The 17,260-nt window shown below is 39.2% G+C and overlaps 2 protein-coding genes across 2 annotated transcripts; both read right to left on the reverse strand.

The window, feature by feature from the left end:
* Window positions 1–265: 265 nt before the first annotated feature.
* LOC132109677 (neutral alpha-glucosidase AB-like) lies at window positions 266–8,741 on the reverse strand. The gene is made up of 24 exons (XM_059515944.1): window positions 8,585–8,741; window positions 7,670–7,771; window positions 7,342–7,450; window positions 7,009–7,136; window positions 6,655–6,834; window positions 5,999–6,074; window positions 5,656–5,737; window positions 5,122–5,218; window positions 4,854–5,034; window positions 4,609–4,762; window positions 4,286–4,521; window positions 4,064–4,190; window positions 3,687–3,766; window positions 3,069–3,209; window positions 2,812–2,908; window positions 2,607–2,708; window positions 2,062–2,305; window positions 1,874–1,938; window positions 1,709–1,785; window positions 1,389–1,463; window positions 1,202–1,315; window positions 995–1,107; window positions 800–900; window positions 266–686 (listed from the first exon to the last, which is right to left on the reverse strand). The coding sequence occupies exons 1-24, from the start codon at window positions 8,605–8,607 to the stop codon at window positions 580–582; spliced, it is 2,811 nt and encodes a 936-aa protein (XP_059371927.1). The 5' UTR covers window positions 8,608–8,741; the 3' UTR covers window positions 266–579.
* A 225-nt stretch (window positions 8,742–8,966) lies between these two features.
* ints5 (integrator complex subunit 5) lies at window positions 8,967–13,560 on the reverse strand. The gene is made up of 2 exons (XM_059515943.1): window positions 13,286–13,560; window positions 8,967–12,352 (listed from the first exon to the last, which is right to left on the reverse strand). Exons 1-2 carry the CDS (start codon window positions 13,360–13,362, stop codon window positions 9,331–9,333), a joined length of 3,099 nt encoding a protein of 1,032 aa, XP_059371926.1. The 5' UTR covers window positions 13,363–13,560; the 3' UTR covers window positions 8,967–9,330.
* Between the last annotated feature and the right edge of the window lie 3,700 nt (window positions 13,561–17,260).

Here is a 17,260-nt window from a genome sequence, read left to right on the forward strand (position 1 = left end):
TTAGTAGTCTCCAGCGAAGAACTAAAATCTGAACTCTTAACACCCCTGACAAGCTCATAGTAAACCATTTTTAGAGCTTTAACATTTCAGACAAACATAATTGATTTGTGAACCTGTTGTGTTGTCTTATTTTTGAAAATGAGCAAATATATTTGCTAAATACCAATCGACTTCAGTAATGACTGGGTTTTCACTGTTCTCATAAGGTTTAAATACAATTAACACTCTTATCTGCTGCCCTGAAATGATTTAAATCCACTGCATGTTTCAGTTAATCTGACTTTAATACTACTTTTCACTACACAAAATTTAAAACAGAGCGTTTGACTTTTGAATGACATTATTAAATTTAAAAAATGTAAAGCATTTACTGACTGACCCTGCCAGTTGGATACATTTCTTTTTTGCACTTAGAAATATTCTCTGACCCACTGCACCACTTGTTCACTTTTGAATTGTTGAATTTGTAAGTGCTCGATGCGTTTATGAATTAAGAGTTAATTTTTCAACTGATGAATTTTAAGTGATTTTTTTAGGTCTCGTGTCATCTGGCCCGGGCCGCTGTAGAGATCCAGTGATCTACTGCAGCAGCAGTCTCCAGTCGGCCCCAGCATTCATCCCAGGTTTCCGGAGGGTTAGCACTGACATGGAAGTGTCAAACTCAAAGTCCACAGGGGTTTCTTTGCCTGTTCGACAGATCATAAGAAGATTAGCATGCCATACAATCTGACACATTAAGGGCATTTCTGATGTAATACAAGACATTCTTTTGCCGATATTACAATATTCAACATCTTACCATCCACTTTAAGAAGAACCTTGCTGGGTTTGCTGGCACCCAAAATGAGAACTTTTTCAATCCATGATGATGTTAAGAAATTACAGTCTGGGCACAGGTTGCTGAGATGAAAAAGTATTTTTGAGTCAAAACTACTCATACAGAATTGAATCAAAAGTCTGGAGAATGAAGTAAAGGACAGATGAATATAAATACCTGGAGGTGAGAGCATTTTTGGCAAAAGTGAGGCTCCGATGAATAAATTCTTTCTTTGTATCATAATTAAAACTATGGCCATCATCAATGTAGAGCTCGCCTTCTGCAAATTTCTAATAAGTGTGAGAGGGAGAGAGGAGAATTATTATTTTTTTATTCAATTATACTATTTGTTTTATTAGTTAACTGAAAGAACTTGTTCTTTACCTTAGGGCTAAGGGCCACATACAAGGTGTATGGGTCATTTTCCATGCAGGCAGAAGACCTTCGAACTCGGTCCTTCCGAGGGATGATAGAGCCACCACGCTGGAACACCGGGATCTTAAAAAAAACTATTAAAATGAATAAAAACTCAAATGTAAAATTGTTTTCTTGAACAAGGAGAGACTCTTACAGAGCTTAGAGTCACTGGGATGTAGAGATTCTGTGCACCATTGTGTTTTTGAAAGGTGTGGACGTCATACCAAACCTGGAAATAGAACAAAAAGAAAAACAACAACAGTATGAAGCATCAGTTAATCTAATATAATATTCAACATGCCATATACATTTGCATTCATTTTCACATTAAAGTAAATTTTTGACATGGACGAAAATAAAGCATTTTAGTTTGTCAAAGAACAACAAAGCTGGTGGTAGAAAATATTACTGGGATAAATACTCATTCTAGCTAGCATTTCCTGAGAGAGATTTTGATTTCATCAACAGTATCACCTCTCCGGCTCCAGGCAGATAGGCTGTGACTCCACGAGACCCTTCCTCTGTGACTGGGTGGACCAACAAATCACTGCCTAAACAACAAAAAACAGAACCCATTATAAATTACAGACTGACTGATTTTACACTTTATATTAGAAAACATTTTTTGAAATGTCTCACCAATTAGGAATTCATCATCAACGGTGAAAGTTGCGGTGTCCTTGGGATAATCGACCCAAAGAGGCCTGAGACACGACAGAAAAGAAAAAGTGCACTCTTGTAAAAAGTAGCAGCACTTGACTATAAGAACAATCTAGTCTGTGTGAAGAACAATATCATAAGCAAGCATTCACAGGGACCTCGCTCACCTCATGACAGGCGTTCCGGTCTTATGTGCTTGGTAGAACAGCTGGTACCAGTACGGCAGAAGAGCATAACGCTGGCGAATCACCTCCCGGATGAGCGCGGTGTTCTCCGGCCCAAAGAGCCAGGGTTCCCTGCGCGTGGTGTCTAGATGAGCATGAGCACGGAAGAATGGCTGATACGCACCCGTCTGATACCAGCGAACCAGAAGCTCAGCGCTGGGATTCTTAAAAAAGCCACCAACATCAGCTGTATGCAAGACAAGAGAAATGGTTAGCAGCATGAATACAAAATACAGGCATGTAAAGTTGCACACGTCCACTGCATTGTGTGTCATATTCATATAGTAGACCATTTAAATTATACAATTCTCTATCCATTGTGTGATTGTTATTAGATGTTTTGCCTAGTTTGATAGTGCCTTCAGCTACAAATTAAAACCACAATGCTTATTTTACCGTGTTAAAACACATTTCCCCCTCAAAATCAGCAAAGAAATAAAAGTTTGTTTGTGTCTAGTTACTACCACTGAGTAAACATAATTACTGACCTCCACAAAACGAGACACCCACAAGCCCAAGACTGAGACACATGGGAATAGAAATCTTGAGATGGTCCCACTCAGCTGCATTATCACCAGTCCAAACAGCACCTGATGAAAACATATAAACCCAAATGTTTCTTTCACACAACATGTACAATAAAATAAAGTCTCAAACTTTTATTTCCGTGTGCAAAAACAACCACAAATTCACCATATCTCTGAGAACCAGCAAAAAAGGCTCTGGTCAGAACAAAAGGCCTTTCGACTCCACCAGATCGCTGAGTCTGACCTTCGGCAGTGGCCATTTGCTGCATAATACAAAGATAAAAGAGAACAACATTTAATTTGAAAAAATATTTAATGCAGGTGGTAGAGTATAAAATAACAGTAACAATATTATTGATGTTTGTCCCCTCTCTTCAGATGGTTATAAAATATTCCACATTTTACCATTCATGGTTTCCTCACCACATAAAGTCCATAGATATTGTGGATGTCTCTGTGCTCCCACTTTCCATGCAGTGCATCTTTGTGCATAGTGACCTCAGGCCCATTGAACACAGATGGCTCATTCATGTCATTCCAAGTAAAGAGATTCTCCATCGAACCCTGAAAAGCAACATGTAAAGTTTTAGGATTTGTTTGGCTAAATTCGGAGCAGGACATTGGACCATCAAGATATCACAGTGGAATGGAAACCAATGATTGACACAATGTCCTTCACAGTCTTCTGCAGCCTGGTTTACAGATGAGAAACTTAAATTATGCTTTTTTTTTTTTTTTTTTTTTGAGCGGAAGCACTTTACACTCTTTTGAAATATGTCATATGTAGAAGGGAAACACAGCACAAGACATAAAAACATCACCACATCCTGCCTGGGCTAGAAGTGGAGAAAAAAAAAAAAGAGCTACAGCTACAACATCTGCTTCCATCATTTATATGCAATTACTAGAATAATAGAATAAGAAGGAAATCAGTCAAGTTAACGCTCTTTTTGGTCATGGGCATTATGATGTAACAGTTTCAGATCCTTCTCCTGGTTTAGGGCTCTCAATCTGACAAGATTGAGAAGAGACATTTCTTACCTCATACTGGTCATAAGCGAACATGCTGGCCCACCAGGCCCGCATTTCTGGATTGGTAAAATCTGGGTAACCCGAGTTTCCTGTGATAAGACCAGAGATGCATTTACACTACAATATATGTAACATCAAACACCACTTTTTTTAATTAAGTGAAATTATTTAATCTGTGGTTCAAAAGATTCGGGTAGGTTTTCTTTTTTAAAGAAATGAATCCTTTTACTGAAGGATGCAATCAATTGATCAAAAGTGAGAGTAAAGACTTTTACATTGTTACAAAAGAATTCTATTTCAAATAAATGCTGTTCTTTTAAACTTTTCATTCAAAGAATGTCAAAAATATCAAGCAACACAACTACATTTAAAAACAAACATCCCACCTGGCCAGCACCAGCCTTCATAATTCCTGCCATCTTTGTTCTTAACATAGAAGTCTTTTGAAGTAATCTCATTGTGGATCTTGTAGCCACTATCAACCCTGATGTGGGGGTCTACTATAGATACCATCTGTTCAAAACAAGATCATCATCACAACAGAATCCTTATGGAATGTTTAGAAGATATTAATACCATACTGTAGCTCTACAAAAACTGTGGCTGACCTTGCGTCTCTTGTCCATTAGGCCCTGAAGCATCTCTTTAGGCTGAGGGAACTTGTGGGGATCCCAGGTGAAGTAGCGCTTGCCATCTGCATGCTCAATATCAAGCCATATGAAATCATAAGGGATGTCATGTTGGTCAAAGCCCTGGTCCACTGACTTCACATCTTCCTGGTCGTTATAATTCCAGCGGCACTGATGATAGCCCAGACTGGCGAGGGGAGGGAAAGACTGCGTGCCTAGAAAGTGAAAAAAATCCCCATTATATTTCTGACTCATGCCTGAATATGGTTCAGTGTAGTTCAGAGGTCATAGGAGACATTTACCTGTGAGAGAGGCGTATTGTGAGAAGACATCTGATGGTTTGGGCCCAAGCATGATGAAGACATCGATGATACCGCTCTCAGAGATCCAACGGACGTCCGTCTGTGGCTTCTCACTTGAGCCTTGAACAAAGTCTAGCATCTTACCAAAGACAGTCTGAAAGAAAGACAATAGTAACAATGAAGTTATGAGATAGTTGTAAAATACAAAAGAGATTAGAATAGAGAGAAGCCTAGTGGCCTCTTACCTTTCCCGCTGTATTAGAACTGATGTCTACCCAGGTCTCAGCTGCATTAAGCCAGAAAATACCCATGGTCCTCTGTGTATTATGAGCTAGCATGACAGGTATGGATCCATATAAGGCCATAGGGTTATAGAGCTCATACTGAAACACATCTAGGTTATACAGCCTGTATGGGTCACCACCACTACAAAACAAAAACAAACAAAAAACCTTGCTTACTGATTTCATAGGAGGTGTATTTAGATTTCTGTGTAGTAATATGTATACTCACTCAGTAGTTTTGAGTTTTAGGTCATCAGCATGCTCTGGAATACCGTACACATGTTCAACACCAGGCAAGGAGAAGTCTAAACTTATCGATGTGGGGCCTGAAGAAAATATTGAAAAATATACATAAACTTTTCATTATTGTGTGATAGTGTAATAAAAATGAAGATAGCCTTGAGGCCATCAATATGCTACAGTGTACTCTAAAATGTTAACTACATTAACTGTATACACTACTGTTCGAATGTTTGGGGAAAGTAAGATTGCTGTTGTTTTGTTTTTTTTTAAGAAATTAATACTCTTATGCTGCAAGGATGCATCATTGATCAAATGTGACAAAGACATTTATAATGTTGGAAAAGACTTACATTACAAATGAATATTGTTCTTTTTAATGATCAAAGGGTCCTATTCCAGTTTTCACAAAAATATTATAGCACAACCGTTTTCAATTTTTCATTTTCAGAAACCACATGAACACCAATTTAAAATCTGCACTTGTCAAGTGATTTCATGGAAATATAATGTAGAAACATACCATTCGGTTTGGTATCTGTGTGAGATTTAAACGTCTCTTCCCACAGTCCATCTTCCTCTTTATCACTCTCTCCACCCTCATCCTATTGTGTGGGGGGAAAAAAATAGTTTTATTCTTGGTTTCAGTTCTCAATGTGACGATTATCAGGTCACACTTCTTAAGTTACTATAATAGTTTCACACATATCAGTGTTGCATAACCGCTACATAAAGCTGCTAAACCAGATCAAGTAAAGCAACCGGACATGTTGGTTCTAACTGAAGACGTGGCAAGATGACACTGAATCAGGTTCTAGTGTTATTTACCCAAGCACACCCACAAATGAATGAAAACAGCTACAGACCTTTTCGCCTTGCTGTTCTTGCTGTTGATCTCCATCTACACTCTCTTTAACCTCAGCACCATCTGTTTGTACTTGCCTTTGATAACACACCAAACATACAGACACACAACAGAGAATAAGAATAGTAAGGCTTAAGTAGTAAATCGATGGCATTAATCACTTACATTTTATAAAATCTCATCCACTCTGCAGCAAACTATCCTATACTCTGTCCTGCTTATGGGAGAGGACAGGGAATTATTTCAACCTAAGCACGTTGAAACAACTCTGGGGTGAACTATCCTTTTAATTCTTTGTAGTAATTTTAATTTTTTTAATTTAATAGCATTTTTTTTAACTGCACTACTTTTCAAAAGTTGCGGGTCAATAAGAAATACTCGTTTCTGAGAATCATGTGACACTTAATACTGGAGGGATGGCTGCTGAAACCACAGGAATAAACTGCATTTTTAAATATATTACAATAGAGTTTTTAAATTGTAATAATATTGCACGATATTACAGATTTTTCTATATTTTTAAATTAAATAAATGTAGCCTTGGTGAGCATTAAAAAAAAAAAACCTTACCAACCCAAACTTTTGAACAGTAGTGTAGAGGTATTCTTCATAGGCTTCCAAATAAAGCCCATTTTAGGAGAAAAGCTCAATACTCACGTGTCCTTGTGAAGACGCAGGTGCTCAAAGGCCAGCAGGCCACGCGAGTTGAGAGATAGCAGCACCTCTGGTCCCTCCATGATGTCCAGCCTAAATGGACGGGCACTAACAATCAACCTCTGGTTCTCTGCTCCCAGAGACAAAACAACGCCATTATCATCCTTGGACAACACTGAAAGACTGGAAAAAGAGAGATACGGAGAGAGAAACAAAGACAGACAAGGGAATCAGATGCAAAAAAAAAAAAAAAAGCAGAAACGAGCTGAGGTTACTCAGAGGAACACAATAAATCATGCATGTGTTCGACTGTTCTCTGAATGTCATTGTGCAATCTCAGATCAGAGACACACTCACAGCTCTGTAGGAGGCTCTGCTATGAGCACGTCTGGCACCTCAAAGCGCGGCTTCAGAGGTTTCAGCTCATTTATTTTCACCCGCGTCATATTCCCCTGCAGTCTGTACAGCTCCAACAGCAAGTGCACCTGCAAAAAAACATTAAGAGTGATCATCCAAAATCCTGGCCTTTGAGCAGGGACATAATCCCAGAACATGTAACAAGAAGGGCAGACCAACTTCCTCTCTGATTTGGCTGTAAATGGAACCAGATAATCCACTGAATATCAAGAAATTTAACAAGGGGATTAAAAATTATTTTAAAAAATCTCAGAATGAGAGCATGAAACAGACCTTGTTGTTGTCATTGATGAGCTGGAGGGTCAGTCGGGAGTCACTGAGCTCCAAAGTTTCCAAAAGAGCTCGATATGGGGACTGACCCGGCTTGAGCGCCCGTTGACGTCTATGGACAAACAGAGAAAAAAAAAAAATCATTGCATCTCTGCAGCCTTTGCAGATGCAAGTAAAGAACTCTTTCAACCACCAAAACAGAGTATATGGTGGATAACTTCAATTTTACATGTCAGAGTAATACTTTCACAGGATTCTTAACATGCAATCCTAGTTGCACACTGCACAGTTCATCTGTAGTGTAGTGATTAACAGTATAACTCTGTCATACTTGCAGAAAGCACTCTGATCACAGGTTTTAAAGTTTCCCCGATCCACAGCAAAGGCGCTGCTGAAAAACAGTGACACACAGACCAAAGACAGCAGCCCCATCCTAAAAAAAAAGTACAAGAGGAGAAAGTTTTGAAGTAAAATAATTTACAGCTTTTGATCGTGTTAGAGTAATTAATGGGCAGGGTGGATTAACAATAAGAATCAGTGCTATGTTCACTTCCTTATTTTATGAGATAATCGCTTCCATGATTTAACAGCTTTTTATACGGAGCTACTTTTTATATTTGAAAAAAAAAGGTTTAACTCTTTGCACGTGACACACAATCTGGTGTCAGCTCAGCTGGGAAGGCATTAGATGCACGTAAAAACAACGCCATAATTAAAAAAGCGGTGTTTTCTCAATTAATGTATTGTGTATTTACTCGTTCGCTCCATAAAGCTTAACTTCCCTTAATTAAAACGTACCGATGAAATTTTGGTCTCAACTATATGCTGGATAAAATAATCTGTAAACTCTTCAGATTTGATCTACTATTGCACACCAATTGATCAACTAACATACAAGTTCGACCCCCGAATTGAATCTTTCGTAAAAACCATTAACGCCAGGACATGGGGGAAAATCTGCAATGTATGCGCAAATAATCAGTGCGATATAAAAGATAATCGTGAGCTGTATAAAGACATCAAGGTCTAATGAATTAAAAGATGACTCGTCAAAAGGCCGGACACCGGCGATGGCTCAGCCACGCATTCACAATCTAACGTTATATTTACTTCCTTGTTCAACGCCTGCAGCAGCTTTACAGCCCAACTCTCACACGAGCTGCCCGCCAGTTCGCTTAAAATAAAGACGGGAATTTTTTACAAATTAATAACGAATTTATATGATAGCTTAAAGTCTTTGTTTTACCTTTCAATGGAGATAACCGCCATCTTGGACACACAGCATTAAGCCCAGCCTCCCGGAGGTCGGTTGGTTTGCGTGTTTGCAGGAACACTATTGGGTAACAACCGAATCCCCACAGGCCGCACTTACCATGGAAACCAACCCATCTGACGTGTATGCTTGTGCACACACGATTATTGTGTGATGAAAGTACATAATATTACAGATAGGCCGGGATCATTCAGCACAGCTGTGGTTCATTTCATGTTGATTTGATGATGAAAATTAGACATGACCTACATTAACAGCATAAATTCTGTATGCCATTGGTTAATCCAGTGCAGTTTTATGTAACTTTTACTTTTTGTAAAATTGCTATTTCTGCAAAATAAACAACAGAATAAGAGGCATTTTAATACATTTTTTATTTTTACAGTTGCCCACCCAACATCAACAGAGACAATGTGCAGAATTGCAAAAACAGAATTTTTGATCACACTGCCTGGTTTTCAGTGCTTAAAAAAAATCTACAGAAAGCTAGACGATATAAATGCTAGATACAAAAACAGATGTGATAGTTAACAGAGAAGCAGTTCCTTACACGGTCACAATTAGGCTTTAAAGCGGTTTTCTGTTACTATTTTTTGACACTGAAAACTCTTAAAATGTAGAAATATCAACTTAACACCTAAGCTAACAATATGTAGAAAAATATCTGAATCCAAGAAGTCTGTGACCTTAGAACACCACTTCTCATAATTTGACAGTTGTCAAATTTGAAACCTCCAACAAAGGTGTCCCAGGCGGTCAATGTTCTTATGAAGAACACTATGGATGGGTGCAATATAGCGTGCAACATCACCGTCCCGAGAAAAGTCCCGAAAGAAAAGTCCTTGGTCAGCACAGAAGGTGAATTTTTGCGGCATTGGGCTGTTCCCCCGCATGTACTCCCATACACCCAACAGCAGAAGCCTAACTTCAAAAGATGAGATGTGAGGGAAAACCTCATGGATGTTACTCAACACTGGTGGTAGTAGCTGACCTTCACCCATACATGATACGAGCAAACAGGAGGTCTGAAGGTGCCAGGGGGAGTCCAACACTGATGGTTCCCTTGATGCTTCCCAGTGAGCCAGTAAGGTGGAAAGTAGACCTCTTAAAATGACGGAGCAGTAGCACAGAGCTGGACGTCCAGCTGCAGCAACACGGAGAAGATGGAACAGCACAGGATTTCCTTCGAAGCAACGACGAATGTGTATGTCTCGCTCAACTGTGGTTTTAGCATGTTCTTCTGGAGGCCAGGACAGTTCTCCATTTGCTACATCTGGACATATGTTCTCCACCAGAGTTACAGCAATTACCTTTGCAGCCTCAGCATTAATTGGGGGAAGTTCATCAGAAATGAGAGGTTCACTGGCAGGGAAGCGGCCATTAGTGGTACCTCCAGCAGAACCATTTCTAGTATTGCCACTAGGGCTTCCTCCACCTGAACTACAACACTGAACCATGACCGCAAACAAGGTCTGCATATTCTGATTGACTCTATCTGGGTCAGGTTGGGAAGGGGTGTACGGAGGTTTCAAACCCTTTCCAATTACTCCAGCATGAAACACGGACCACACGTTACCCGAGAAGTTAACAGAGGTGCCAAATTTGCAGTTGATGTCCAAGAGGGAGACGCCCAAGTCTGGAACAAGGTTGGATGACTGTGTGGTGTCATCACCTGGGTTCTCCTGCAGACCTCCAAATAAGTCTCGGTTGCCTCTGTGCAGGGCTCCCTCCACTAGTTGTTGCAGCACAGCTTTAAGCGTTAAGGGAGAGTAGGCTGCAAGACGTGACAACAGTCGCATGGAGTAGCCCACCTCCTCTTCCCCTACCCTAAGACTTTCCCCTTGCTGTCGTAAACACACAAAGAAGTGTGACACTGCCGCTCTGCATATCAGCAACAGATGAGCTGGAGAGCAAGCTCTGGGAAGCTGGCTACACGAAAGCAGACGGACAGCTGCCTTGGAGACCACTGTGTCGCCATGAAGAAGGAAAGGGCAGAAATCCTGAAGGTGGTTGGAGATGGCAACTCTGACTTGTGCGGCCATCGATGACTGAGCCGAACTCCCCGTTGCAGCCCCTCCATTTTTCCGATCCTCCTCTTGACTCTGTACCGCAGTACCCAGGTTGTTCAGGAGCTGAGCCAACTGTTTGTTGTCAAGGGTTTGAGTGTGGATCTGGGCAACACAGCGGGCTATTGTTGATGGAAGCAACCCGGAAAGTGAAGTGGAAAGTGGGGTGTACAATTGCGAGGCCAGAGCAAGCTCCTCTGGGTTTCGGGCTTGGGTGAAGAGCTGACACAAAGCTTCAGTGGCCACGCTCGGGCCACCATACACGGATAGCAGACACAGGAGCTGATGCAACCAGAGGTGCCTCTTCCGCTCAAGACGGAGGGTTTCGGCGCACAGATCACCTATGTTTTCCTGGAGCTCCTCTAGAAATGGGATCACTTGCAGCATTGCTGGGGCAGCAGAGGACTGTGGGAATGGTTCATCACCCTCTGGTCTGTTGTGCACCAGCTTGTGAAGATGTAGCAGAAGCATTTGCAGTAAGCGGTCACAGGCTTCTCGAATACTATCATGGGGAGAGGGTGTAGGGCCTGATATGATCACTGACGATGGTGTAGCAGTGTCTGCAAGGAACTTCAGCACCCTTGCTCCACCTGAAGGGCTTTGGCTTATGAGATGCACCGCTAGACTCAACATATTCTCGAGCTCCTCCCGGGGAAAGGCCTGGAACTGAGCCTGGAGTTGAATTAGCACAGGCGGTCTGAGGAACTCTACCAGTTCTGCAGAAACGGCACCAAGGAGAGTGGGGGAAAGAGCAGCCAGTTGAAGCAAAAAAGGTACAGTGGCCCTACGGAGATGAGGGGAGTTCTCCCACCCGCCTGCCCCGGATGAATGCGGGGGTACATTTTGAGGGGGCGGAGACAGACTATCCTGAAACATCCGGAGAAGCTCTTTCTTGATGCTATCAGAATGTCTGGAGGCCAAGTGCCCCAGGATACCAACCACTGAGCCTATTTTGGGGACTCTGCTGCTCTTGTCTATTGGCTGCTGTTGGTTGATCTTCTCAGCAGAGGAATATCCATGCGCATAAAAGTCTTTGAGGCCACAAGCCAGCACCCTGCTGATGATGGTGCCAGGAAAAGCTGAACCAATATGGGCAACGACCCAGTCAAAATGAGGGGAGTGCTGGACAGAGGTGTCCAACAAGGCATCCACACAGGCATCGGGGCACCAGGCCAACATGGCCGCTAGACACTGGGAGTAGCACTCCATAAGTGAGCGAGTGGCTGCGCATGACATCCAAAGCTGCAGCAGCTCATTTAGGCTGGACGAGTGAGGAGCCGCTCTTCGTCCTGCATGCTTGCTGCTAAGCTGACCAAGAAGGTCAACAGCCCATGTGGACACAAGAGGAGCCCAAGCTTTAGGACTAAGCTTGATAAATTCAGAAAGTACTGCATGGATTTCTTTAATAACGTCCTCCAAATTGGATACACTGGTGCTGCCTCCACTTGTACTGTTACCACCATTTTCACCTTCTGCCTCCAGGTCTTGCAGAAAGGCTGCAACATATTCATCATACACTCCCCTTAAGTGCTCCAAGACGGCTCCACGGCAGGCTGGGACAGTTCGAAGGAGGCGCACTGCGCAGCGGGCATGATCCCGAACGCTGAGTTTACGTCCCTGCGTCTGGTCAACGCCACTGATGAAAGCTTTGATTTCTAAAGCCAGCTCTTGAGGACTGATGAAAAAGAAAAAGGACAGTTGGAATACACAGAAATTAAATGTAGCACACATTTTGCTGATTTTTCAAGATTTTTCTATATTGAGTATATTCAGAAATAACATGTCTAGCAGTCACAGCAGTAAAACATGCTATCCTTCATTTAATACTATTTTAAAAACATGCAGTTTTACGATTGTTAATTGACAAACAACATGGAATATTTATAACTTTAAAATAAGCTGTCACATATTTTATAAGTGCAAATAATTTATGACGGAAATATCTTAATATATTGTAACCAAAACAATGGCTTGATATATTTAAACTGTGCTGATTAAATAACTGTCTCATATTAATTTTAGGTTGTAACTGTTGCTGAAATATCTCTTATAGGCTATTTAATATTCCATTCCAACTAACCCATATACAGTGTGACACCATGCCACACTTTAGGAATGCTGTCAATAAATGTCAATGTGTTCCATACACTGTATTCTGGGCAATAACTGTACAATTTTCTATTCATAAATATACATAAAACTACATATTTAGTAGTGCTTTAGCAATGTAAAACCGTTTATTACGACAGGAATTTTTACTGAACCTGAAATAACACAGAAATGCATTGACAGAGAAGGCAACACATGATATTGTGTGTAATATATATATATAGTTACAATGGGGATTTATGCTCCCAGTAGTTTTTATTTATTTATTTAATTACCTTTAGTAACATACTGGGCTGAACATAGCAAACACCTGCTCTCTCTATCATTTATATAAATCAGACTAAATAAACCACCTTCGTTCATGCCAGTAAAAAGATAAATATTTTGTTCATCATTCCGATAATAACGCAGTTTAATGCAAATAGGAATTCCTTCCATAAACTGATACAAAGTTTTATACGTTATTGGTAACATGTATGATTATTATATTACTGCTCACCTGTAATTGTTTAGAGGAGTGTGGCAGTGAGAAGTCTGCATGGCTGACAAGGCATTCCCCTCGAACATCGCAGACATCGTTTATGATGAGCTTAAGCCAAATACTCCATGCACAATATTTAATCTACATAAAAAACAACTACTACAATGGCAGAATACGAGCGGAAAGGGGCAGTATTTGCAACTTTCGGCAATTTTTCAACACCGTTTTATCGAACGGTTCACTAAACAACGGAAGTTCTCGTCTATTCTTTCGTCAGAGGGAGAATGACGAGTTTGCTACACTTATCGCCCTCTGTAGTTCAGGAGTTATTATTGTCAAAGCACTCAACACCTTCCTTTGAAAGAAACTGGACAATGGGCTGAGTGTTTGATGATGTTACGATGACAGAAAACACTTTCTCCCGTTGTGTTTTCACAGTTGAAATGGTTAACTCAGGAATAAACCCTGGGAAATGTAATCTCGGGTTATTTTATTCCTGTTCATATTTTATGTTTGATTAATTTTAGATCACATACTGCATATTTCTAAAGTTAAAAGTTACAGTAAAAGTAAAAGTTATTTACTTATTTATAAGAGCAATAACATTGAGCGCCCAAACAGTTCCCAGCAGGTGCGTCAATTATTTATAAGAACTGCTTGTCCAACATTGGAAAAGTTCCCACTCTAAACTTTGTTAGTTTGTTTTGTAGGAAGACCGAAGTGAGATGCTCCTATAACATCTTTCCGATGATTGAAATTAATTTAACCAAGATACCTTTACATTAATGTTCCTATGGTCCCAAAAATGTATTATGTCTTTGTAACAGGAAAGTGAAAGTTTGAAAATGCCATGTCAAAGGTAAATATTTTAATCAACTGGAAGAAAATTAACCATGGTTTTACTACAAAAACAATAAACCAAAAACATGATTACTTGATTTTTACTACAATAAAACCATGGTTAAGGGAAATCTCACATTGCAAATAGATATTTGTGTTGTTGTTGGGCTATACACTAAACTGATTGTTTTGCTCTGTGATTGTTTTACAGTAAAAGAGATCCTGCATACAGTTTCACTTTGACTGGATTTTACAAGTACAATAGTATTGCGTTATATCAGTAAAACAATATAATAATAGCCTACATTACAGATGACTGTATTTACTTATTTATTTATTTATTTATTTATTTATTTAATATATTACACCTCATATTGTCTCATAGCACGAGAAAAAGCCAGAGCCTGGAGACCTTATTGAAATCTTTCGAAACTTATATCAGCACTGGGCTATTTATGTTGGTGAAGGTTATGTGATGCACCTGACACCTCCCTGTGAGTCACTTACATTCCTCAAATTATGTCTATTGATAATTAATCTAAAATGACAATTAAGTCATCATTTACTCACCTTATAGTGTTGTTCAAATGTCATATGCTCTTCTTGTTTTTTTTTTAGACTACATCCATTGTATTGAATACACTTGATGTGTTTTTTAAGTCTCATGACTGAGTTTACATTTCCAATTCTTTCAGATAGCTGAACACGCTCAAGCTGGGTCAGAAGTATGATGTCAGTAATGCACACACACAAAAAAACCACAATGGAGAAAGAAGGACTTAATCAAGTAGTTGGCAATAATGATCGATTACCATTATTGATTATTGATTGATGTCATCTACGTTATGAATGAAAAAAAATATATATATTTATAAAATAAATAATACATTTGTGGTCTACAGATATCTTTTTAAACAATAAATTTGTAATGACCTTTCAAAACTTTTATAACTGTCTTATACAATCAAGACTTGACCAAATTGAAGCAATGTTTCATTAGCTGTTGGTAACCTGTGTGATTGTTCACCACATCATTTATGTGTGTATGTATTCCATGCATAATATTTTATTTACATACAGAATAAATACTGTAAATGTAGAAATGTCAAGGGAGAGTTTCGATTTGAACCATTTCAACACCATTTCAATTATTGACTAAACAGACAACATTGTTTAGCCATTGGGAAAATTACAATACACTTACCGCTCTCTGAAATGTAGGAGAGTTATTATTATCAGAATATTAGGTGCTCAACATTGTCCTTGACAACACTGCATAAAACGGAGTGAGTCCCAAAATTATCCACTTCATATTTCTAAATCCGAGGTTAAAGGGTTCATGTGATGCGATTTCAAGTTTTCCTTTCTCTTTGGAGTGTTACAAGCTGATTGTGCAGAGTAAGGTAAGATCCCTGAAGTTGCAAAGACTAAAGTCTCAAAGCCAAAGAGATATTCTCTATCAAAGCTAAGACTCATTAAAAGTCTATTGAGGTGTAACTGTAAAGTAACAATAAAGCAATGTGTCCATAGTCCACTGACAAGTCTTTTCTTTCTCTCTCTCTCTTTGATGTCACACATGTATTTTTGTACTAGATATCCAATGACATTTCAAGCACTTTTATAACTGTGTATTATAAGCAAAATATAAAAAGCTGTATATAGTGGCATCATGAACCACCATCAGAAGGACGCATCCAAGTAAGACTGCATATCTAGGCTGCCATCAAGCTTCTTTGAAGGACATCTTAACTTGAAGGCTCTATAGTAGTCTGTTTGGCATAAGTTGTATCCTTCATGTATCCCTCACAATTTTTTTTTTGTTTAAAGCTGAAAATGACTATTGCCCTGTCCGAATACCCACACTTGCAGTCTTGGCCACTTGGGAGTGCGTGGCAGGAAGGAAGTGAGCAAGACTGTCCCAGATCTAAAAATAACAAAGTACAGTGCCCTTAACACACACTAAATCCAGAGGGGTATTCAAGCCTTTGTGTATCCCATTATGCATCATGTTCTGTAAATAAATCGTGAGACTTTTTGCCAAGATATCACGCGAGGTCACAGAAACTTATACAATGTAAGTTAAATATGAATAATAATTTGATATATCATTGGGCAGTAAAACAAAATATTGCATGTTTTATTGGTGCAAATATGAGTATATTTATTTGTACAACATTTGCAACTGCTTTTTATTACTCAATTAGAAGTACTGCAAATTAAATTGTTATCTGTTGGACTACTGAACAGACATTTAGAAGTTTATTTTACAGTGGAAAGTATTGAAAATAAAATAAAGCTCTGTAAACACAAGTGTGTCCCATCAGATAATAAACAGTTCTACACACATTTGTGGTTTTCATGCTCACTTGAAAACTTGGACCAAAAACAGGAAATATGTCGTATAAGTGGTCAAGTGCAAAGACCACAAGTGTGAGTATTTTGGACAGGGCATATGGTTAAATATAACTAGTTAAAATAAGGAACTTTATGTTGCTTCAGTCCAAGTGTTCATTATAGTCGACTTGGAAAAAACCACTGCCCACTCCACTGGCCCCTTATTGACTCTTCAAGCTTAACATGATACTTTAACCCAACTCCTACACATATTATCAAACATGGATTTTAATTAATTACATTTTCAAACATTAAGTATTTGTTATTTTGATATATATGGCTCTTTAAAAACATTACAAAATATGAGGCCTGATATAGGATGTAGTATATATTATGTATGAAAAGACCTCAATGAAATCTTCGTAGGCTCATATCAGCACTGGGCTATTTATGTTGGTGAAGGTTATGTGATGCACCTGACACCTCCCTGTGAGTCACTTACATTCCTCAAATGATGTCTATTGACAATTAACCTAAAATGACAATTAAGTCATCATTTACTCACCTTATAGTGTTGTTCAAATGTCATATGCTCTTCTTGTTTTTTTTAAGACCACATCCATTGTATTGAATACACTTGATGTGTTTTTTAAGTCTCATGACTGTTTTTACGTTTCCATTTTTTTAGATAGCTGAACACGCTCAAGTTGGGTCAGCAATATGATGTCAGTAATGCACACAAAAAAGCCACAGTCCCTGAGGTTGCAAAGACTAAAGTCTCAAAGCCAAAGAGATATTCTTTATCAAAGTTAAGACTCA

Source organism: Carassius carassius, chromosome 29 (genome assembly GCF_963082965.1).
Source record: "Carassius carassius chromosome 29, fCarCar2.1, whole genome shotgun sequence".
Classification (NCBI taxonomy): domain Eukaryota; kingdom Metazoa; phylum Chordata; class Actinopteri; order Cypriniformes; family Cyprinidae; genus Carassius; species Carassius carassius.

Excerpts from the sequence above, each read along its gene's own strand:
- LOC132109677 (XM_059515944.1), bottom strand. The coding sequence starts at position 8,607 with ATGGCGGTTATCTCCATTGAAAG. Across the intron at positions 6,075-6,654 it reads CTGCGTCTTCACAAGGACAC|GCAAGTACAAACAGATGGTG; the intron begins GTGAGTATTGAG and ends GTGTTATCAAAG. Across the intron at positions 687-799 it reads GGTTCTTCTTAAAGTGGATG|GCAAAGAAACCCCTGTGGAC; the intron begins GTAAGATGTTGA and ends TCTGTCGAACAG.
- ints5 (XM_059515943.1), bottom strand. The coding sequence starts at position 13,362 with ATGTCTGCGATGTTCGAGGGGAATGCCTTGTCAGCCATGCAGACTTCT. Across the intron at positions 12,353-13,285 it reads ACTCCTCTAAACAATTACAG|TCCTCAAGAGCTGGCTTTAG; the intron begins GTGAGCAGTAAT and ends CTTTTTCATCAG.